Consider the following 23,691-nt stretch of genomic DNA (forward strand, 5'->3'; position numbering starts at 1 on the left):
CTATTTCCCATGAAGTGATGGGACCGGATGCCATGATCTTCGTTTTCTGAATGTTGAGCCTTAAGCCAACTTTTTCACTCTCCTCTTTCACTTTCATCAAGAGGCTTTTTAGTTCCTCTTCACTTTCTGCCATAAGGGTGGTGTCATCTGCATATCTGAGGTTATTGATATTTCTCCCAGCAATCTTCATTCCAGCTTGTGTTTCTTCCAGTCCAGTATTTCTCATGATGTACTCTGCATATAAGTTAAATAAGCAGGGTGACAATATGCAGCCTTGATGTACTCCTTTTCCTATTTGGAACCAGTCTGTTGTTCCATGTCCAGTTCTAACTGTTGCTTCCTGACCTGGATGCCATGATCTTCGTTTTCTGAATGTTGAGCCTTAAGCCAACTTTTTCACTCTCCTCTTTCACTTTCATCAAGAGGCTTTTTAGTTCCTCTTCACTTTCTGCCATAAGGGTGGTGTCATCTGCATATCTGAGGTTATTGATATTTCTCCCAGCAATCTTGATTCCAGCTTGAGTTTCTTCCAGTCCAGTATTTCTCATGATGTACTCTGCATATAAGTTAAATAAGCAGGGTGACAATATGCAGCCTTGATGTACTCGTTTTCCTATTTGGAACCAGTCTGTTGTTCCATGTCCAGTTCTAACTGTTGCTTCCTGACCTGCATACAGGTTTCTCAAGAGGCAGGTCAGGTGGTCTGGTATTCCCATCTCTTTCAGAATTTCCCACAGTTTATTGTGATTAGGAAGCCCTTATCTAGCTGTGCTCACTCCTGGGAGCCTTGTTACATTAACAAGTACTTGGAGTCCAGACCTTCCTTGTACTGGTTCTTCTTCACCCTTGAGCAGATCAGTGAACTTTTATGAATCTCAGTTTCACCATCTTCATATTATCCTAAGCACTGATAATAATGCCACCTGGGTTACTGTGAAGATGATATTGAAGAAAGTGACAGGCAAAAACAAGATGCTCATATTGCTCTAGATCATTGAGTCTAAGATGCTCACAATTAGAAGATGCATCATTATTTTAAATACCACAAAGGAAGAAAGAAAATCCTGTCAATTATACCATAGCACATCCCTTTCTTATCCTGTAAACTGTTTCTACACATTGAAAGAGATTTTGGGGAGGTTGCTTCAGGCAATTTTTTTCTCCTGAGTCATTCTCGGGTGAAGGGTGAAGTCGCTCAGTCGTGTCCGACTCTTTGTGATCCCATGGACTGTAGTCTAGCAGGCTTCTCTGTCCATGGGAATTTCCAGACAAGAGTACTGGAATAGGTTGCCATTCCCTTTCTCCAGGGGATCTTCCTGACCCAGGGATTGAACCCAGGTCTCCTGCATTGCAGGCAGACGCTTTACCCTCTGAGCCACCAGGAAATATATGTGAATACACATTAAAATATTTTAAAATTTCCTGACAGCCTTAGTGCATTGCTGCTGAGTCACTTGTGAAGGCATTTAGTGAGCTGTGTTTTTTCTGTACAATCTTGCCTTTGTGTCCTCGTGTGCATTGGGGGTGTAGCATTTCTGAAAGAGGGCTTTGCATTGCTTTCTTTCAAACCTCTGACGCCAGTTCTTTTATTTCCTAGGTTTGGGCTTATAAGGGGAGAGAGCATGAGAAACCCTATGCCCCTTTTTAGGAACTGTTCTTTCTGTTTAAACAAACTTCAGGTGGATGGTTTGCCTGAGAAATGGTTGTCAGGAGGGGCCCTCTTTGTGTGTTTGGTCAAATAGTCATAATGACATAAGACAGGTTGACAGGAGAAAACCAAATTTAATTGCCTATTAAATTTGCAATTTAATAAGAAATCCACATAATATGAGAGATTCCAGATAAAATGAGAGTCAGGTATAATGAGGTGTATTTGTCCTCCTGGACCAAGGAGAAGCAGGTAGAGATCTGGGACTTCAAAGGGAAGGAAGGCAATTCACAGGAAGATGAAAAAGAGCCAATATTTGGAAAATGGATGTTTTCTGTGTCCTAAGGAGATAGTGGGACACAGAGAGGAGTTTTAACAAGCAGACTTTGCTAGGTTCCTCCATGTCTGCCATGCCTAGCTCATATTATACTGCCTTTATTCGTGGTGATAGCTGCCTTCCTCAAACAGGTCCTGTGTCTAAATCCTGTTCGGCACTTAGAGGGATGGACAGAGTTTCATCCCGAGTCCTTTGGAGTTTGTTGTTTTCATCTTGAAATAATCCACATGCCAGAGTGGCACACCTAGGGGTGTCCTGCCCTGAACCCCACTATGACCCTGGGGTGTTCCCACCAGAGGCTTCCCCTTGCCATGAACAAGTGATAGAACTGTGTGTGTTTCTGCATTTACCTATTCTTTTCTTCCTTCCTCTTTCCTGGTTTTCCTTTGAAGTTCTGAGGCCAAATCTGGCTCCTAAGAAGCACAAAGGAAGCCCGCAGCAAAGACCTCTCAAGCCTGTCCAGGAAGCCTGCCTGCACCCGCTGTGTGAGGCAGAATGGCGCCCCCCACAGGTGCACTCACTTCATTGCTGCTGCTGGTGACCTTTACAGGTAGGAAACCGATACCCTGGAGACACCAGCCTGGCGCTTGAACTTCCTCTCTGACTTAAGCAACTCAGATCAACCTGAGATGGAGGTGCTGTGTGTTTGCTTTCCAACAGACTTATTTCACATATAAAAAGGAAGGCCTCATGCATAAGTGGTTTCTGGAAACAGGCATTTAACTTTTTTGTCACGACTATTTTGGGGAAAAGAAAGTCATATTTCGTATATACTAGGAAAACTTCATGTATTTATTTCAAAGAACCGCATAGTAGATCTTTTTAAGAAAGCAAATAACAGGCTTTTTTCTATCTTAAATCTTTATTTTCATATAGTCTGTTTACTTATTGTGGTCACACCATGGCATAAAATCCTTGATCAGCATCAGCTCTGGTGATCCATGCCCCAGCTAGGCCAGCCAGACCCCTTTAAACTTACTGAAGACTGAGGATGGAGATATGGCTAGGGAAACTGATTTAATATCCAGGGTTTGTCACAATGTAGTAAAAACACACTGAGGTTTACCTGGGAGTGACCCTTGTTAAAATGTGTCTTCTTAGGCCCCATCCAGACCTACTGAATCAGAACTCCTAGTGGGTGTGACTTAGGAGCCTGAAGCATCTAAATTTTAAGAAGCACAGTTTTAGGTCGTACAGGAGCCACTTGAGGAAATACTACAATCAGGAAAGCTTTATCATTTCCTGCATATTACTCTCCTCATGCCAAATGTCCATCTTATTCACCTCACCACTGCTTAGTATACAAGGCAAAATGACCCTTTATCCCATGCTTGATGTACTCTGGAAAGTGCTGTCATTAATGTTTGAGCTCTTTTTTTTTTTTCTCTAAAATCCCTGCCTTTTCACTGCCTTTTGTCATTTTCCTATGGAGTGTTTTTCATTTATTCAAAATTCCTGAGTTAATTGAGCCCCAGTAATGTTATTTAGGGCTTGTCTGTCTTTTCTCTCTATCCTCTTTACCTTTGACAAGATGCTAACCATTGATTTTGTTGATTTGTCAACGCCCGTGGAGTGCTTACCATGTTCATGGATTGGACTGGGGCTTTGTAGAGGGAACAAACCTATGAGTGTTCTCCTGTTTCTTCAAGAACTTTCTTGAGTGAGTCTAATAGATGGTTTAGTTGTTGCGATACTCAACTTCTCAAACTTCTTTGTTTACTATTCAGATCCACTCTTAAAGTATATTTATCTAGATAAACAGCCCATTCAGGTGATTTTTTGCAGAACAAAATGATGATCTGCCCTAGAGGCTTATGGAGACCACCACCAGCAACCTGCAGGAAAACTGCTTGTAAGTTTTGTGTTGAAGACTTCTGCCAAGCTTATCAACCACATGGAACAATTTGCTTGTTCCAGGGTCACAGCCTTTTTCCTGTTTAATGATTTCTTTGACACAATTTTACACGTTGACTTTTAAGCTTCTGGTGTCCAAAGCCAGAAGTGAAACATGATAGTTCTTATGAATCGTATTTTTCAAAAGGAGGTGACCCAACAGTTGTTCAAGGGAAATAAAATGTATCCTGCCATTTGTGTTTGAAAGAAATTTCTAGCTTGGGTCTTCATTTAAAGGCTGCTTCATTTAAAGGGATGTAGTGATATCTTTATAAGCAAAGACAGTATTTTTGAGAGTAGGGCTGGGAGTTGTAGATTTATCTACCTATTTTATCCCCTTTATCATCTCTTGACCTTGATTATAAAGGTTATACACTGTTTTGTCATGTTCAGCACAGTATTTTCCCCCTCTCCATGTCTGATAAAAGATTAAGCTTTTCTTTAGAAAACAAAAGGCTAAAACCATTAAAGTGATTTTTAAAAAAAATAGATTTGGTTTGAGAAAATATCATTTCAGTTGAAGTAAAGCAGTTTGCCTGCTTATTTACTGGGAAAGATACATATTTATGTCTAACTCTTATTGGATGAGACCAGTTAGACTTTCCTATTTAGTCAATATTTGGTACTGAATGATTCTTAAAAATTTATAATGGTGATAATGTGTATACAGGTGAAAAAAAGAAATGATTCTTATGTTGATGTGGACCATTTTTTAAAGTCTGTGTTGGATTTGTTAGAGTGTTGCTTCTCATTCATGTTTTGGTTTTTTGGCTGGGAGACATGTTGGGTCTTAGCTCCCTGACCAGGGATCGAACTTGCACCCCTGCCAATGGACTGCCAGGAAAGTCCCAAATTAACCATTTATCTTACCTCCAGTTAAAGTCATCTCTAATTGTCATTATGAAAAATGTAACAGTTATTAAGAGAACAATCAGTGATGAGCACTCACTAGAAAGATCTTTTGCTCTTCGGAGTTCAGCAGAACTGCATTCCTGGAACTATATGTGATAAGGGACCAATTTGTTTTTATTTCCAATCTACCACAGACAGACTCTTTGGTAAAATATCAACAAGTTGTCTACTGAAAGAAAAACACTCAATGCAAGAGCTGTAGGTTTCAGTTTTATTCAGGGACCTTCCTGAGGACTGTAGCCCAGGCAACAACATCTCAGTAGCTCTGAGGGAACTGCTCTGAAAAACTGGGGAGAAGAAGCCCATGTGTATATTATTTGGGGCAAGAGAATGCATGCCGCCAGTCACACCTCTTGGTACACCACTGCTGCTAGTCACAAGGAGCAGATATCTCTGCTGACGATTTTAGTGCTTTTCTATGTATGGAAAGATGTAAGAATCTGGGCTCATTAAAATTCTTCCTGAGACATGTGTCCAACTATCTAAGGGCCTGTTTTTCCAAAGCACAGAGTGCTTCATCCTGCTTTTCATCCTGAATTCCTTTCTGGGTACACTGTCTGTCAGTGACTGCAGTGGGCAATGACTTCATCCTTGTGGGACCGAATGGTGGGCAACGTTCTTTATTTTTTCTAATTAATTGATTTTTATTGGAGTGTAGTTGATTTACAATGTTGTGTTACTGTCTGCTGTTCAGCAGAATGAACCAGTTATACATATATACCCTCTTTCTTTAGATTTTGTTGCCACATAGGTCATTACAGAGTGTTGAGTAGAGTTCCCTGTGCCATACAGTAGGTTCTTAATAGTTATCTATTTTATACATGTTAATTCTGTATATGTCAACACCAGCCTCTCAGTGTATCCCTCCCTCCCTTCCCCTGCTTGGTAACTGTGTTTGTTTTCTACCTCTCTGATTCTGTTTTGTAGATAGGTTCATTTGTACCATTTTTTAGATTCCAATGTCTCCTTTGTTTTATAACATAAAAAAGGAGAAAAGTGATTTTGTCCATGGGTGCCAGGGAATGACAAATTGCTACCAAGTTTTCTAAAAGCCCCAGATTCTCTTACCATGCTGTGGGCTGGTCCCAGAGTTTGCGGCCTGCCCCACTGTGTCTGCAGATCACACTTAGGTAGTACCACTTTCCTGCCTACTGATTTGCCAGTTGGCAACATTTGCGGTTCATTATTTAGAATCGGCTTAAAGCTAGTTGTTCTAGACCTATATTTAGGATGAGTGTTTCTTTCTTTTGATAATTCCCTGTCATCAGAATAAGCTGAGATGTTTAAAAATTCAGTTAACAGCAACAACAATATGACACTGTTCCTAAAGTAAACCTTTATAACTGGATTTGGGGCGAGGAACAAAATGTTACAAACAGCGTAAAAGCAATACACGCGTAGAAAAGAACGCTTCTCTTCACTAAGTGAGAAGCACCGTATAAAGAGAGAAGATGGGAGGTTAGATGGACACATGGAAGACTCCATGGATGGATGGGTTGGGGTAGAAGGGTGCGAGGACAGGTATACAGATGGGGGTGTTGATGGGTGGGCAGTACGATAAGGCAGGGGACTTCCTGTAGGAGATGCTGGTGGCTTATTTGCTTGCCAGAAGTGACCTGCCATGTTTCCTTATTGGTGGCTGGCGTGTTTGCAGGTTGTGCCTGGACGCAGTGCAGTGAGGGGAGGACATATTCCAATGCCATCATCTCTCCTAACTTGGAAACTAGCAAAATCATGCCGGTGCCTCAGACCACCCCCTTGGGGGACTGCACATCCGCCTGCTGTGACCTACCCAGCTGCGACCTGGCTTGGTGGTTTGAGGGCCGCTGCTACCTGGTGAGCTGCCCGCACAAAGAGAGCTGCGAGCCCAAGAAGATGGGTTCCATCAGGTCTTACCTGACCTTTGTGCTCAGGCCCGCCCAGAGGCCCGCACCGCTGCTAGACTACGGGGAGGTGATGCTGAACAGGGGCGCCCCGTCGGGAATCTGGGGGGACTTACCTGAGGATATCAGAAAGGACCTGCCCTTCGTGGGCAAAGATCGGGGCCTGGACATGTCTGAGTACTCAGATGACTACAGGGAGCTGGAGCAGAACCTCTTCCAGCCTGTCAGCAAGCAGGAGCCCCGGGGCAGCGCAGAGTACAGGGACTGGGGCTTGCTGCCCGGAGGTGACGGAGGTTTCAACGCCTCTGCTGGAGACAGCCTCGCAGCACCAGCGGAGAAGCAGCTGGAGGACCCAGAGCTCCATAAGCCAAATGAGTCAGCATGGACCCCGGCCCCGAAACCCTCTCCAGAGAGGTTGTTGCTTCCTTTGGTCACTGCCCCACCTCCAGGAGAAGAACTGGAGAGAGAGACTTCTCAGCTCCACGGGCAAGCTGGCAACAGCTCTGGGAAAGAGGTGGGTGTGGCTGGTGTGTGTGTGATGAGGGGAAGCTGAGTTCACTTTGGAGCCAGGCTCAGTGGTGCAGGAGGCGCCTCCCTGGATCAGGGAAGATCCCCTGGAGAAGGAAATGGCCACCCACTCCAGTACTCCTGCCCGGAAAATGCCCTGGACAGAGGAGCCTGACAGGCTACAGTCCATGGGGTCACCAAGAGTTGGGCACGACTTAGCAACTAAACAACACAGCCTCATTAGGTGGAGGACACAAGAAGTTTCCTCTTAAGGGCACCTATTAAGGTATTGGCAAGAAAGATGGCTCTCAGAACCTTCCAGACCTAACATCTTATTCCTCTGTTAGGCTCTTGTGACCAGACTGTTTAAAAGAGCGAATAGTTCTTTTGTCTTCACAAGTCAGCCACCTAGTGATGATTTAGATGCCTCTGCTGGTATCTAAGATGAATGAGGGTTTTTTAGAAGTTTTGAAGCCAGCCCATATAATGCAGCATGTATAGACAGAGGCTTTGCAAATCTCTTGTGGTAGGTTTTGTAGCAGCAGAAAAAATTTTTTCTTCTAAGTTTTTTTTTTTTTTCCTCCTGATTAACAGGAGAAACAATAAATCTGTGAAGAATTGACAAGCCAAAGAGGTTTCGGCTTGGGGTAGTAAATTGGTGACAAAATATGTTAAAGATAAGTATCTGTTAAAAAATTAAGCTGAAGCATATTAACATTATTAAGAGTTTGAACAAATATATATGCATTCAAATCAGGCAGCATCCAGTATAGCAGATAGAAAGGAGTTCCGAGAAGCTGTACAAAATGAAAGACATTTTTAGGCAGAAGGGAGTTGGAAACAAGGAAATTATACAAGGCAGGCAAGTGGGTTGACTATTGCAAGGTTACTTTCCTTTAAGGGGCAGTGGGAGTTTTATCAAGCAGATTACCTTAAGATTATTCCTGATTGACTGGTTTAAGCTTCATTTTCCGGGAGAGCTGAAACTGTAAGTCTTGCTTTAGGGACTTGGCATAAGTGACTCTATTTTGGGCCTGTTGTTTTAACACAAGGTTTGTTTGTTCAGCCTTCTCAGCCCTAGATTTCTTCTCTCTGGTGGAAAGGTTACCTTCTATCCTCCTGGTACAATGCTTTATTTTCCACTAAAATACAAATTTCCCCCTACAGTCACAGTTAAACTTTTTTGAGCTGCTTTAAGTTGTAGATAATCCTGAAAGGAAAGGTCCCTTTCCCATGGAGATTTGCCTCTTGCTTTCACGGGGACAGAGGAGGGTCAGAGTGTTCTTTTTATACCGACAGTTTTCCAAGTACCTTTAATTCAAAATAATCAGTTTGCCAGAGTGTCTTATTTGGGGATGATGTATTCTCAACCCCCTGCAGTTTCTTCAAGACCCAACAGGTTCTGAGGTTGCTAGAAACTCACTAGTGACATGAATCAGTTGGATCGAGGGAGCAAGGTACCAAGGAGAGGACATAAACTGTATGGAACTTTCCATGAACAACACAGGTGAAAAGAGTGGGAACCTTTGGGAGAGAAGACATACCGAGGCAGAGGGAAGGTTCAAGGGCTAAGAGCAGAAGCTCAGGGAGGTACACATGGAGGCTGCCCTGTGGGGAGAACAGTTGAGAGTCCAGAGGGTGCTCGCTTGGGAAAGACCAGGACTTGGTGAGATGCAGTGAGCGAGTTGATCAGGGGAAGCCAAAGGCAGCTGGCAATACAGTGACTGGAGGACAGGTCATGGGAGAATTTAGTGTATTTCAAGGTGCAAGAGGGCACATCAGAAGATAAAGGAACATAAACCAATTAAGACTTCTTTTTTTAAAAAAAGAAGAATGTTATTTAAGATATCAGTGCTTAGGTTAGAATAAGTAAGGAAAGCTGGATTGAACTGACTGTGTATTATAATCTCAACCATTAAAAATTGCTAAACAGCCTTTTAAATAGTGATATTATCAGAAGTGGGTTTTTTTTTCCCCCACTTTGGTATATGTTTCTTTTCAAAGTTTCTGTATTTTTCTGTCCTTGTAATTGTCTTAAACACTTTAAGACTTTCCATTAAAATATTAAGTATCACAGGTTAACCGTGTTCTTTTCTCCCACCACTAAGTATTAACACATTTCACCTTTTATGTGGCTAAGTAAACTGCAAAAGTGAGTCCCTTTTCAGTAAATACCAGTGCCCCCTTCTCCAGTTAATGTTTGAGTTACAGCTTTTCTTTTTGTGGGTTTTGCACTTCAACTTCCCCCTTTGGGTCCCCTGTCTTATTAGCCTGAGTTTTACTGACCTGGCTGTATTCAACCTTGTTTCCCCTCTATCAACTTATCCTTGTAATTGATCGCCTAGGTCCTAATGCCATCCCATGATCCTCCTCCAGCCAGCCTGGAGGTCAGCCCTGCCACTGTGGAGAAGAGCCTGGTTCTCACAGTCACCCCGTGGAGCACAGAGCATAGCATTCCAACCCTTCCCACCAGCACCATCCCATCTGAGCAGCTCAGATCTGCTCCCACTGCTCCCAGGACAGGTAAGTTAAAAAATACACCTGGAAGAAATGTGCTGAACACATGCTGTGTTCACACTATATTTTATATTTGTATACTATGAATAGTATATTCATAGTAGCGACAACTTTTAAAGTTTGCTCATTCCCTCTGCGCACATTGTTGAGCATCTGTTGTTTGCCAGAAATAGTGCTAGGCGCTGGGAATTTTAAAAAATGAATATATATTGTCTTTTCCCTCCATGAGTCTGTGATCTAGAGGACCAGTCTAACAGATAAATGGATGGTTTGATACATATGGCAAACAGTATGGCAATACAGGATCTCATACAATATGCTGTGAGAGGCTGCTATGGGAGCAGAGAGGACGCTGAGGTATATAAATACCTGGAACTGAAAATTAGCTGAGTAGTTGGGCTGAAGATAAAGGGCTAGATGTCACTGGTGGAGAGGTGATCGATGAAGGCTGTCCCGGGAGAGTGGGGAGGTGAGCTGGGGAGAGGCCTGAGGGATGGAACACTGGGCTTGTCGTTGAATTAGGAGCTGGGAGAGCAGAAGGAGCCTCCGGAGCTGACCAGGTGGTCATGGTTGACAGGTAGGAGTGAGCGAGCAGATGTGGACTGACGGAAGGAGAGAGGAGCGGGCTCCATGTTGGAAGCCTAGTGATGAGGGGGCTGTGTGTTATAGGGTGACTGAAAAGCTCCCATTAGATTTAATACTCAAGAAGTTACTAGAGACTTTTGTCATGTTTCCTGAGCCTTTCTGTGGGTGAGATCCTTTCAGGATTACCCTCTCTTCTTTTGGGCTTCCCTGGTAGCCCAGTTGGTAAAGAACCTGCCTGTAATGCAGGAAACCCTGGTTCAATTCCTGGGTCAGGAAGATCCGCTGGAAAAGGGATAGCCTACCCACTCCAGTATTCTTGGGCTTCCCTGGTGGCTCAGCTGGTACAGAATCTGCCTGCAGTGTGGGAGACCTGGGTTCGATCCTTGGGTTGGGACGATCCCCTGGAGAAGGGAACAGCTACCCACTCTGTATTCTGGCCTGGAGAATTCCATGGACTGTATAGGGGATGCAAAGAGTCAGACACGACTCAGCTATTTTCACTTTCACTCTCTTCTTTGGTTATTTACTTTGATCCTGAGCTTCAGTAGAGAGAAGGACAATGCTGGAGGAAATGCTGGATAGTACTATAATGAAAAGGAAACTGGCCTGGGAATTAGCATCCTTGGGTTCTAATAGCATCTATTGCCTAGTGAGCTTAGAGGATGAAATGAATTGATCATTTTAAAGCCCTTGGCAGTGTTCAGTCTGGTAAATAAGCGACTGTTGAAATGAATACATTTAAATTAGTTTAATATCTGTTGCTGGTGATCCACATAACCTTGGGCAACTCATATTGCCTTTCTAGGGCTCTAAAGTGAGGGGTTTCTAAAGTGAGGGGTTGGAACCAGTGTCCTTTCTTAGTTCACAATTGCTGATCTTTCTTACAAAGAGGTAGTGACAGGGAAGAGGAGCCAGAGAGGGCAGCAAACCCCCTATAGCTGGTCTAGGAAGGCACTCAAGGGACTGGATACAGACCAGGAGGAGAAACGTGGATTTAAATGAGCCGCATGTCCCTCTAACATCTCCAAGTAGCTGGGACCTCTAGAGAGCAGTCAGCCTTTTTTTTTAGTCTTTGCTTTTCTCTGTGTGATATCTTGACCTATCTCAATTGTGTTTTACAAGTGAGGCTGATGTCCTGTTGAGTCTAGCCAATTGAATGTATCAGTGTAATCTTGGCTATAGAGCAAGGAACCATTGTTCTGAATGCTGATTTAGTGAGAGTGGATGTGCCTACTGCTTGAGTTAAAATAATTGCCTTTTTAGCATTGAGGTTGCCTGGGTTTATTTTCTCTTGGAAATGTTCCAAGAGCAAGGCCATTGCAACAGTGCATGAGGTTACTATCAGAAGAACTGAGTGGTGTATGAATAATGATTCAGAAACACTTATGATTATACTCCATCTTTTTATGGCTAAAAATAGCACCTACTAGAGAGTCAAGCAAAGCTGGTGGCAAGAGGGAAAAATAGCCCTGATCGGCAGTATCCCACCTGTTTCTCACAACTCTTGTCCCTGACACCTTGCTCAGTCAACCTGAAGCATTATTTTCCCCACAGTGCCTACTCACATAGACAGTTTTAAATTGATAAAATCTACCCTGCAGCCTAATACGGGGTACAGTTCAGTTACTAGTCAGAGGGGAAAAAGTATCTTTGATAAAGTCAGATGAAGAACTATTACATAAGTGTGTTATTTTATTTCATGGATACTTAAAAAATCTATTATAGGACAGTAATGTAGCATCATTAAAGTATATGATGAAATGGATAATTTCTAATTAACTTTCAGTGAAACAGCTCATGGTGTCTGCTGGCGAGAACCTAGTCATAACTTCACCAGCAGATGAAGTTGAACTGAAGGCTTCTGTTGTGCCAGCGCCACCTGCAGGTGAGAGTTTGACTTTCCTCTGGGACCAGTGGGTTTCCCTGGTGGCTTAGACTGTAGTGTGGAGAGAGCCGGGTTCGATGCCTGGGTAGGGAAGATCCCCTGGGGAAGGAAACGGCAACCCACTCCAGTATTCTTGCCTGGAAAATCCCACTGATGGAGGAGCCTGGCAGGCTACAGTCCATAGGTTCGCAAAGAGTCAGACACGACTGAGAGACTTCACTTTTCTTTCTTTCTGAGACACTGGGCTTCCCTGGTAGCTCATGAGATTAAAAAATCTGCCTACTATGCAGGAGACACAGGTTCCATCCCTGGATCTGGAAGATCCCCTGGAGAAGGGAATGGCTACCTACTCCTGTATTCTTGTCTGGAGAATTCCATGGACAGAGAAGTCTGACAGGCTACAGTCCATGGGGTCGCAAAGAGTCGGGCGACTAAGTGACTAACACACTGGGATCCGTAGGGGGCCCATTAGCTGGTGTGTCCTTAAGGAGTCTTTACTGGGTTTTTACAACTTGGATTCCTTTTCACAACCTGGAAATGTCACTCTTGAGGCTTTGATAATCATAAGCTTTAAAGTTTGTTGAAATAGTTTAAAACGGAGTAAGAGGATAGGAATTAAATCCAGTACATTTCCTTTAATTGGTCAGAATAAAAAGTCATGCATTTTCTTTTTTTTTTAAGTCGAGAATTATGTCTTTTAAAAAATACTTATCTATTTATTTGGCTGCATTGGGTCTTAGTTTCAGTACACAGGATCTTTGTTGGGGTGCATGAGCTTTTCATCTATTGCTCATGGACTCCAGAATGCGCAGGCTCAGTCGTTGCTTTGCTTGGGCTTGGTTTCTCTGCAGCATGTGGGACCTTAGTTCACTGACCAGGGATCGAACCCACGTCCCCTGCATTGCAAGGCAGATTCTTAATTACTGGATCACCAGTGAAGTCCCAAGTCCTACATTTCCAATGATGCAAAACAGAGTGATAATCTCAGAACAGGAGAGGTTTCCATATGCTTGCTTTTTACTTGTAATAAGAGGGCTTCCCAGGTGGCGCTAATGGTTAAGGAACCCACCTCCCAGTTCAAGAGACATGAGAGACACAGGTTTGATCCCTGAGTTAGGAAGATCTCCTGGAGAAGGGAATGGCACCCCATTCCAGTGTTCTTGCCTGAAGAATCCCATGGACAGAGGAGCCTGGCAGGCTACAGTCCATAGAGTCGGACACGACTGACGCGACTTAGCACCTACAGCCCACAGAACCTGGAGCGATTCTCCTGTCGGCTGAGGGAGGTCGCACGTGCACATAGGTTAGTTTGCAGACACTGTAGTGATGACAGCTGTTCAAAAACGTGTTGTTTAAAATGCTCTTTCTCCTACTGGTCCAGCACTCTGCTGTTCAGCAAACATTTGACCTTGTGACCTGTCAAATACATTCTTTCTCAAAATATATTCATTCCTCTGGCGTTTGAATATTTCTCATTCAGGTTAGCTCCTTTATTCGTTTCTCCCTGTCACACATTGATCAAAATTTAGGCAAAAATGATAATACTTGGTGTTTTTAATTTATTCCTTTCAGCTGAAGTACATCATGGCTTAATGACTAGTATCACAAAGTAGAAGATAGGTTCGTCTTAACATATAGAGGTTTAATCTGTTCTTACGTCCTTATATAAACCCCTACAACAGATGAATTAAAATCTTCTTGCTTTTTATTAAAAGGAGAAAAATAAAGGAGAAAAAAATCCATAGCACTGTGGGTTATATTATGTTAAAATTTATATTGTATAGGCAGGTGTAGCAGTCCAGAAGGAAAGTCATCAAGTGCAAACAATGAAATTGGGGCCCTTTTTTTTAAAAAAAAAGCTTTCTATATTTTCTCAATTTTTATAATTTATGTGTTCTTATAATAAAGAAATTTTACATTCAAAAGATACATAAACCTTATTATTCCTTACTTGGATGATATTTGAAAGTTGGGTTCAACATGCCTAAATTAATTTCTGCTAAGAGATTGAAGACTCTCACTTTCTTTCCTCTGCCCAGATTATAGTGACTTCTAAGAATTTATAACTACCCATACTTCTCTTTGGCTCTCAGAAACAACTTACAGCTATGAATGGAGTTTAATAAGCCACCCTGAAGACTACCAAGGAGAAATAAAACAGAGACACACGCAGGCTCTTAATGTCTCTCAAGTAAGTAACTGGTGACTGGTTGTAATTGACAGCGTACCTAAAAATTCAGGTGTTATCTTCTTAGCTGTTGAACCCAGAAGTCTCTGTTATGGTTAAGATTAAAAGAAGAGCTATGGACAGAGGAGCCTGGTGGGCTACAGTCCTGGGGCCACAGAGAGTTGGACGTGACTGGGCAACTGAGCACACACATTAATGAATTATATTTCAAGCATGTAGGTAGACAGGCAGATATGAATAAAGGGGCTTTCAGGAACTTTTTCTTCATTTGACTTACTTGGCATATCAGTCTGGGGAAGAAGGCTGATTGCCCAGGCTGATGTGGGTCTCTGAAGTGAGGTTAAAGCCTGTGTTCCAACCCTTGCCCCTTTTGCAGTGTCAGAGACGCTCTGGTCATCTCTGATTCTTAGGCACAATTCTAGGATTGCCAAAAATTCATTCCAGTTCACAAATGGTTTGACTACCAAATATTGCTCCAAGATGTAAGCCATCACAGGAGGAAACATGTCCTCGTTTTAGAGGGCCACAGACGGTTATGTTGTCTTCATTTCTGAGACCACACAGCTATGGGTACAACACAAGTTAGCATCACCATCCCCTTGTCACTGAGCGCTGTTTCTCAAAGATTGCCACCTGGACCACAGACAGTGGACCCACCAGCTTGGTAAAAATGCAGGATTCCCATACGTACAACTTTGCGAATGGCCGCCCTTGGCTGGTCCATCTCACGAATGCCTCTGTAAGGCCTGTGAACGTCTGAAGTGAAGCTGAAGTCCTTCCCAGGTGATTGTCAGTGCTCTAGAGTACAGGCTTCAGACGTGGCAGTGTGTCCCTAGGTCCCAAGCCTCCGCTCTGTGCTGACCAGGAGAACAGCTTCTGGAATATTTAAGGATCTTCCAGGCAGTGGACCCATCCTGTTGTTTGCATGTTTGCTGGTGTAAGTAACTTTTCTTTATCTTGCAGTTGTCAGTAGGACGTTATGCCTTCAAAGTAGCGGTTTCTGGTGAAAATGCCTTTGGAGAGGGATTTGTAAATGTCACCGTGAAGCCAGGTAAGCTTGTGGAAGAGAATATCCTCCTGTGGTACAGGTCTCCCTCACCTTTTGGTGCCTGAACTACACGGTAATATATTATTTACTTTTACATTGGACACCATTGTAGAGACCATGCAAAGATGACATTGTTTTTTTTTTCCTTTCTGCTTTCTTAGTATAGTTCTTAGTACTCAATTGACACTGCTGTGCAGGGTTGCAAGCTTGTCGCTTTCTCTTCTTAAGTGTTAGTCGCTAAGTCTTGTCCGACTCTTTGTGACCCCATGGACTGTAGCCTGCCAGGCTCCTCTGTCCATGGGATTCTCCAGGCAAGAATACTGGAGTGGGTTGCCATTCCCATCTCCAGGGGATCTTCCCCACCCAGGGATCGAATCTGGGTCTCCTGCATTGCAGGCAGATTCTTTACCATCTGAGCCACCAGGGAAGCCTCAAGTCAGTGGCAAATTGTCTGTGCCTTAGCCTCCTCCATCTGACACTCTTCTGCCTTGGTTCCCTGTGACTCAGCTTGACCTTAGGTGAAAGAGCTTTTCAAATACATTTAACTGAGCGCCTCACAGGTCGAGGAAAATGCATGCCATGGGCTTTCAAGCCCCCTGGTCCTTTCAGGCCACCACGAGCCCATAGGTCAGTGCGGTTGTGTGAGTTAGAAAAAGTGGCCCTTTGTCAGGGTGGGCACAGCTCTGGCTCTGTGCATGGAGCGTGGTGTGGTCTTGAACCTCCTCCATCCCCTCCACTGGACAGAAGGGCAGTGGACCAACTGGGTGCCAACCCCCGCTCTAGCCTCTACCTCAGGGGTGATGACGGAGCCTTCAGTCAAAGATTGAAGATCCAGTTAATCATAGGAGCTGGAACCATACTCCAGGGCTCCTCTTCTGCAGTTGCTGCTCAAACTCTGTCACCACTGCCTTGGTTGTTATTACATGTGTTCATTGAGCCTGGGGATTTTGTACAAAAATCTAAACCCGCAGACATGCTCCTAAAATGTATGGAAACATCCCAAAACATTAACAAGCCCTCTGCACACTCAAGGCCTGTAGGGTAAACACCGTCTGGACAGGATATTGATGACCAGTGTGTTTGAAAGTCAGATGGTTTATTTCGGGGATGGTGTGTACAGAACACAACGTGACTCAGCCCTTGTCATTTTTTTCTGTCTCGCAGCCAGAAGAGTCAACCTGCCTCCCACAGCAATCGCTTCTCCCGAGAGACAGGAGGTCTCCCTGCCGTTGACAGCGGCTCTCATCGACGGCAGCCGTGGGTACCCTGCCCCATGTCGGGGGTCTGGCCCCATGAACCATGAAATGTAATGGGAACTCTCTGCTGAAGCTAAGAGGACTTAATAGATGGGCATCTGTCTGTATATTCAAGTCCTTCAGCTGCTTTAGCACAACTTCTCTGCCTTGGGCTGAGTTTCCCTTCAGTTATGTCTCATTTGTCTATGAGAAAAGTCTTTTAGGGCCTAGCTATTGCATGGGAATAAAAGCAATTAGGAAAGACTCTCCTTTCGATGCAGTCTATGTGATGAGCCTTTAGAAAGTCACTTTTAACAAATGGTAGAAGGGGTGTCTTTAGTGCGGGCAGGTAGAGTTTTGTTCATTTAATTCAGAATTCATTCCTTCAATTCGTCTATGTGAAAGGGGCCCCAGTGTAACTTTGTGGGTCCAGGCAAATGAGAATAGATGAAAACATATCCTGTGTTTGACACTATATTCAAAATATGTTCAGCAGTTATCAGTGTTACTGGCATTTGCATTTATGTCTGTCAAATCACAAAGCTAATAGCAAATCCGGAGAGTGAAGGATACTTGCCTTGGTTCCTAGGAGAAGAGTACCTGTCAGTCACTAGTGTTGCTCCAAGTCTGCACAGATACGGAAATATCTACAAATCACATTGACACAGTCTTTTGCATCTATTCCAATATAAATGTCTATATTGCCCCCTTAGCAACATGAAAATAAAGCACATTTTAAATGAAAATATTTATGAGAGAATGCATTATGTCTTGATTCCTCTAATTCAGTGTAGCTTGGTTATAGGAAACTGTTCAGGATTAATCTGTCACATGGAAGTTTGTTTTTATAAATGAGTGAGATGAAACTGGCTCCCTTCTAGGTCTAAATTACTGTTATTCTGCATAGTACATTTTGTTTATTCTCTTTTGAAGTAGAGGTGGGAGGTTTTCATGTAGGGTACAGTCTTTCTCTGGATTTACACTTAATGATTAGGGTGGTAAAAGGTGTTTTGTAATTATATAGAAGCACCTCTCAATTCTTTATGAATCTGTCAGTCATATACTTACTTAAATTGTCAGGAAGATATCATGTACTGTAGTTAAAGTGAGTTAAAAAAAAAAAAGCAATAGTGCCTGTCACTGTGCCATTTAAATTCAAACTGAGTGGAGACACCCTGACTCAAATCTGGTGGAAATCCGGGAGAAAAATCATGGTGATAATTTAGAGAGAAGAAGAAATCTTCCTTTTAACACATATTATATGGCCATTGAAATCTTTGCAATTAAATAATTTCAAATAAATACAAATTTAAACACCCAATGATATTAATCATGAAATTGATGTTTTAATATCCTTGTATTTAATTCTAGTTTTCATGTATTTTTCAATCTTTCTAGAAAGTACAGATGATACTAAAATCGTGAGTTATCACTGGGAAGAAGTTAATGGGCCCTCCCGAGAAGAGAAGACCTCAGCTGATTCCGCGGTCTTACATCTGTCTAACCTTGTTCCTGGGAACTATACTTTCAGGCAAGTGGGCTCAGTTTCCAGCACTGATCATTTGACTCTTTCCTTAAATTGATGCATCGTTTCATTTTCATCAAGAGACAGGGCAGATTTGGTTTTGTCGGGGGTTTTGGTTGGCAACCACTTTGTACTCTGATCAGTAATATAAACTACAAGTGTCTGTGTATGGGAAAGCTCTGGATTTGGTTGTCAGTAACAGTATGGGATGGCACCTATTTTGCTGTGTTGAGAAACATGAAAGAAAGTTTCTATCTTCTGAGTCAGTGTGAGGCAGAGTTATGTGATTTATCTATTTATCTTTTTATAACTTTTAAGGTATAGCTAAAGTATAATAAACTGCACATATTTAAGATATAAAATTTGATGAGTTTTGACATATGTATATACCTGTTGCATCATTGTCAGAATCAAGATAATAAACATTTCCATCATCCCCAGAGTTTTCTCATGCCCCTTGGTGATCCCTTCCTCCCTCCGTCCCTGTTTCTGGGCAACCACTGGCTTGCTCTCTGCCACTTTAAATTATCCCAGACTTTCTAGAATTTCATATAAGTGGAATTGTACAATATGTGCTCCTTTTTGTTTGGTTTCTTTCACTCAGCGAATGATTTTGATATTCATCCATGCTGTTGTCTCTATTGATAGCATGTTCTATTTAATTGCTGAGTACTATTCCAATGTATGGATATGCCACAGTTTGCTTATCCTTTCATCTAGTATGGACTCTGGGATTTTTTAGCTTTGAACTATTATAAATAAAGCTGCCATGAACATTTGCATACAAGTCTTTTGTGGACATATATTTTCATTTTTCTGGGGTAAATACCCACCAATGGAAGAATTAGGTCCTGTGTTGAGTTTGTTCAACATTTTAAGCAATTTCCAAGCTCTTTCCCAAAGTGAGTATATTATTTTACATTCCCACTCATAGTATATGAAGTTTTCAACCTCCACATCCTTACCAACACTTGATGTAATCATTCTTTTAAATTTTATCTACTTTGATGGATGGTGATATCTCATTATGGTTTTAATTTGCATTTTCCTGATAACTAATGATATTAAGCATATTGTAGATGTTTCTTGGCCATTTGTATAACTTCATTTGTGAAGCTCCATTCAGATCTTTTTCCTATTTTAAAAATTACATTGTTTGTCTTATTTAGTTGTAAAATTTTTATACATTCTGAAATAAGTTCTTTATGTTATATATGTGTTATTGATATTTCCTCCCAGTATATGAAATTTTGTTCTCTTAATGGTAGCTTTTAAAGGGCAAAAGTTTTAAATTTTGATTGTCTAATCTATCAGTTTTTTTCTGTTTCATGCTTTTGGGGTTCTATCTAGGTAGGTGTTGTTTATTCCCCAAATTGCAAAGATCCTGGTTTCTTTCTTTAAGTTTTTGTATTTCTGGGTTTTATATTAAATCTGTGATCTATTTTGAGTTAGTTTTATGTACTGTGTGAGATTTTTGAATGTTAAGTCAACCTTACATTCATGGAGTAAGCCCTATTTTATCATGATATTCTTTTTATATAGCATGGGCTTAAGTTGATAATATTTTTACAAATATTTATAAAATATTTATAAAAATAAATATAAATGTCCTCATGAAAGATTTGGTTTATGCTTTTTTATGTCTTTCTCTCCCTCTGCATTTGTCTTTGTTAAGGTTTGGTGTGAGGATTATACTGGCCAAATAAAACAAGGTCATCTCCTTTATTTTCTGAATTATTTATGAATAACTGGTGGCATTTTTTTTTCTTGAATGTTTGATGGAATTAACCAGTAAGATCATCTGGGCCTGGAATTTTCTTCTTGGGAAAGTTTTGATAATAAATTTGATTTCTTTAATAGATGTAAGGCTATTTAGATTTTCTGTTTTTTACTTTTTCTTTTTTTAAGTTTTATATTGGAATATAGTTGATTAATAATGATGTTTATCTGTTTCTCACCTGTGTCAGTTTTTAGTAAATTGTGTTTTTCAACAACTTTGTGGATTCCTACTAAATCATCATGCTTTTTGGAATCAAGTTGCTCATAATATCTTCATATTATCCTTTCAAGTCTGTAGGATCTGTGATGATGACCCCTTTTTCATTTCCAGTATTGGTGATTTATGTTCTCTTTTTCTCTCGATTAATTAAGTGGTTTGTTAATTTTATTTATCTTCTCATAGAACCTAACTTGAACTGCTTTAATCTAGTTGCTTGTTTTCTAATTTGTTCTTTTCTGTTCTTATCTTTACTATTTATTTACTTCTATTTACTTCAGATTTACTTTGTTCTTTTTCTTCTACTAATGACTTCTTAGAGTAGAATCTTGGGTCATTTTCGAGTCATTTATTTAAGGACTCAGAATGTATCCTGACTAAACTTGGTTGTGGAGGAAGGATCTTAGGTGTTTGGTTTCTGGTCAGAGTGAGAACTGGAGTTTGGATCTTGGTTGTATGGAATATATGGGCTCAGTTCAGTTCAGTTCAGTCACTCAGTTGTGTCCGACTCTTTGCGACCCCATGAATCGCAGCACGCCAGGCCTCCCTGTCCATCACCAACTCCCGGAGTTCACTCAGACTCATGTCCATCGAGTCAGTGATGCCATCCAGCCATCTCATCCTCTGTCGTCCCCTTCTCCTCCTGCCCCCAATCCCTCCCAGCATCAGAGTATTTTCCAATGAGTCAACTCTGCGCATGAGGTGGCCAAAGTATTGGAGTGTCAGCTTTAGCATCATTCCTTCCAAAGAAATCCCAGGGCTGATCTCCTTAGAGGCCCAGAATACCTGGGCCCCCTGTAAGTACCTTACCTACAAATATGTCCTGTATTCTTTCCAGAGCTTCATTCTCATAGTCCTGTTTATACCTGTTAAACATGCACTGCTACCCTGAATTAACATCTTTATTGCAGAAAGATACAGTGGCCTTATCTCACTGATCCAGTTGCCACATCACCAGTGAGTTTACTACAGGAGGTCAGTGCAGCTCTTTCTCTGTTTGTGTAGGTTGAGTATCATTTGTATCTGAAAGTGCTTAATTCTAAAATTGGAGAAGGCAATGGCACCCCACTCCAGTACTCTTGCCTGGAAAATCCCATGGATGGAGGAGCCTAGGCTGCAGTCCATGGGGTCACTAAAAGTCAAGACACGACTGAGCAACTTCACTTTCACTTTTTACTCTCATGCATTGGAGAAGGAAATGGCAACCCAGTCCAGTGTTCTTGCCTGGAGAATCCCAGGGACAACGGAGCCTGGTGGGCTGCCGTGTACAGGGTCGCACAGGGTCAGACATGACTGAAGTGACTTAGCAGCAATTCTAAAATGGCTTTGCAAGGAGTGTCCTGAAAACACTTAATACTTAGTCCTCTAGGAAAGAATGAAAAAATTAAAAGGCTTTGTATCTGAAATTTGTGAGTGATTTTCTGCCTCTACATGTTCAGGCCTGAGAGCAGGTCTTAAACTGATATATTCTGAATCTCAGGTAATAGAGAGAGGTGTCTGTGTTGGCCAGGGTTGTTTTCTTCATCCAGCATCTAGAAGAATCATGAGAAATCCACATAAAAGAAAACCCTATCATGTGACTGTATTGCTAGCTAAAAATAAATCAACAGCAAAAAATATATCCTCAGGTCTCTTCTTTCCTCAGCTTCATCCTCAAGTTTCTGCTCTGAGCTGTTCTGAGAAATATACATAGGCAGACTCAGTTGACCACTTGCCTTAAGATTTGGCATATTCATACAGTATAATAGCCGCCTGTCCTTTCACTAGGTTGACTGTTACAGACTCAGATGGAGCCACTAACTCCACAACGGCAGCCCTAATAGTCAGCAGCGCTGTGGACTACCCACCAGTTGCCAATGCGGGACCAAATCAGACTATAACTTTGCCCCAAAACTCCATCACTTTGAATGGAAACCAGAGCAGTGATGATCACCAGATTGTCCTCTATGAGTGGTCCCTGGTGCCTGGGAGTGAGAACCAAGAGGTGGCTATGCAGGTGCGTTCTCCATCCTGCCTTCAGACTTCTATTTCTCTAGCTGTCTGTTCATCTGTCTCTCAGACTATCTCTTTTTCTTTCTGTCTGTCTTTTTGTCCATCATCCATCCATCCATCTAAAATATTGGTACAAGGGGAAAGCTAAATTCGGAAAACATGTTTTATAAAGTTGCCTATTATAACCATCAGGAAAGTAGCTAAACTCACAAATCTTCTAAATTTATGTTGCTTTCCCTCACTCACTCTATGTAAGCCCAGAATAGCAACTAAGCAGGTCCTAGTTGAAATGTCGACCTTGAATGTTGAAAACTTGACCTTGAGGTTCATTTGGGAAAAGGCTGACCCAACATTTGCTACAGAAATATTATTTTAGTACGTATTAGGATAAACATTAGAAGTAATCTAGTCTAAACCTCATTATCAGAAATTTCCTGTGTATTTTATTCCTCCTCATTTTATAAATTGCATGTTATCGTCTCTAGATTCAGCGGTCTCTTGTTGAGATCTCTTTGTATTTACCTTTTGATTGGTTCCAATCTCTAATGTATCTGTCTATAATAACCTTGAAATGTTGCTATATTTGTATGCGTGTATGTGAGCTGCTTACTTATTGCTGCTAACCAGCTTGGTACCTTTGAAGTTATGTTGTTATTTAAGAGTTTAATGGAAAAAAAAGATAGTACCTTACATTGCTCCCTTCCTTTTCTCCTTCAAACACCATCTCACCAGTCCAAGACAAATTTCTTGTTAGTGTTTGTGATGAAGTCAGACAGTCCATGAAGACTGACCTACTTTACTTTTTGGTCTTTCTGGGAAGAGCTTTGTGATTATGATGAATTAAAAATGACCGATTGGATGCATGGAACTTGAAAGAGCTGTGAGTCCTCTGGATACCCTTAGAGAGCACGTGATGTAGTGTTCATCTCTACCTGAGAGTTGTGGCAAATGCTGTTTGCAGCTGTTGGGTTAAGAATTCAGATTTAGAGGAGTTTGGATACAAACAAGAAGATGGACTATTTTGCATTTTTTCAGTTAAAAAATATTTCAAATTTTCTTTCCCTTAATTCCTGAGAATGATGTGCCCAGAGCTAATGGGGCAGTGCATCCATGTCTATGGGACCTGGATCCACAGGAAGTCACTTGTGCCGGACTGCAGGGCTAAGCTCGTTGCTCTGTGCACCTGCCCACTTGCTGTAAACACTCTCAGATTAGCCACAGTAGGGATGCTGCTGACTTGTGGTTGACTGATTAAGGTGTCGAAAGGAGTAATGCTTTTTATGAACTGGGACAATCACAAAGACAAGCTCTTAAACCAGACTCCTTTATACTTAGACTAAAAATTCTCAGTAAATTTGTCTGCTCAGTTCCCATTTGCTGCAAGCTTCCTTTTAACTGTGTGCATAGCGTTCCTGTAACCATGTTAATTTTGAGTCATGTACTGGAAATTATACTTTCTCTAAGAGCTTTCCAGAAAAAGAAATACTTTGCTCTATTGAGTCAAAGTAGGGGAAAGCCTGTTTTCAAAGTCTTAAAAGAA

General features: G+C 41.8%; 1 protein-coding gene across 1 annotated transcript in view; it reads left to right on the forward strand.

The window, feature by feature from the left end:
- Positions 1-2,377: 2,377 nt before the first annotated feature.
- Positions 2,378-23,691, forward strand: part of KIAA0319 (KIAA0319 ortholog) — a 44,300-nt gene continuing 22,986 nt past the window's right edge. The window contains exons 1-9 of the mRNA XM_069563805.1: positions 2,378-2,535; positions 6,445-7,187; positions 9,526-9,703; positions 12,069-12,167; positions 14,261-14,358; positions 15,319-15,406; positions 16,568-16,660; positions 18,037-18,169; positions 21,927-22,155. Coding sequence (XP_069419906.1) covers positions 2,481-2,535; positions 6,445-7,187; positions 9,526-9,703; positions 12,069-12,167; positions 14,261-14,358; positions 15,319-15,406; positions 16,568-16,660; positions 18,037-18,169; positions 21,927-22,155 — 1,716 coding nt within the window. The 5' untranslated portion in view covers positions 2,378-2,480. The remainder of the gene's footprint in view (positions 2,536-6,444; positions 7,188-9,525; positions 9,704-12,068; positions 12,168-14,260; positions 14,359-15,318; positions 15,407-16,567; positions 16,661-18,036; positions 18,170-21,926; positions 22,156-23,691) is intronic.

This window comes from Ovis canadensis, chromosome 20 (assembly GCF_042477335.2).
Source record: "Ovis canadensis isolate MfBH-ARS-UI-01 breed Bighorn chromosome 20, ARS-UI_OviCan_v2, whole genome shotgun sequence".
Taxonomy (NCBI): Eukaryota; Metazoa; Chordata; class Mammalia; order Artiodactyla; family Bovidae; genus Ovis; species Ovis canadensis.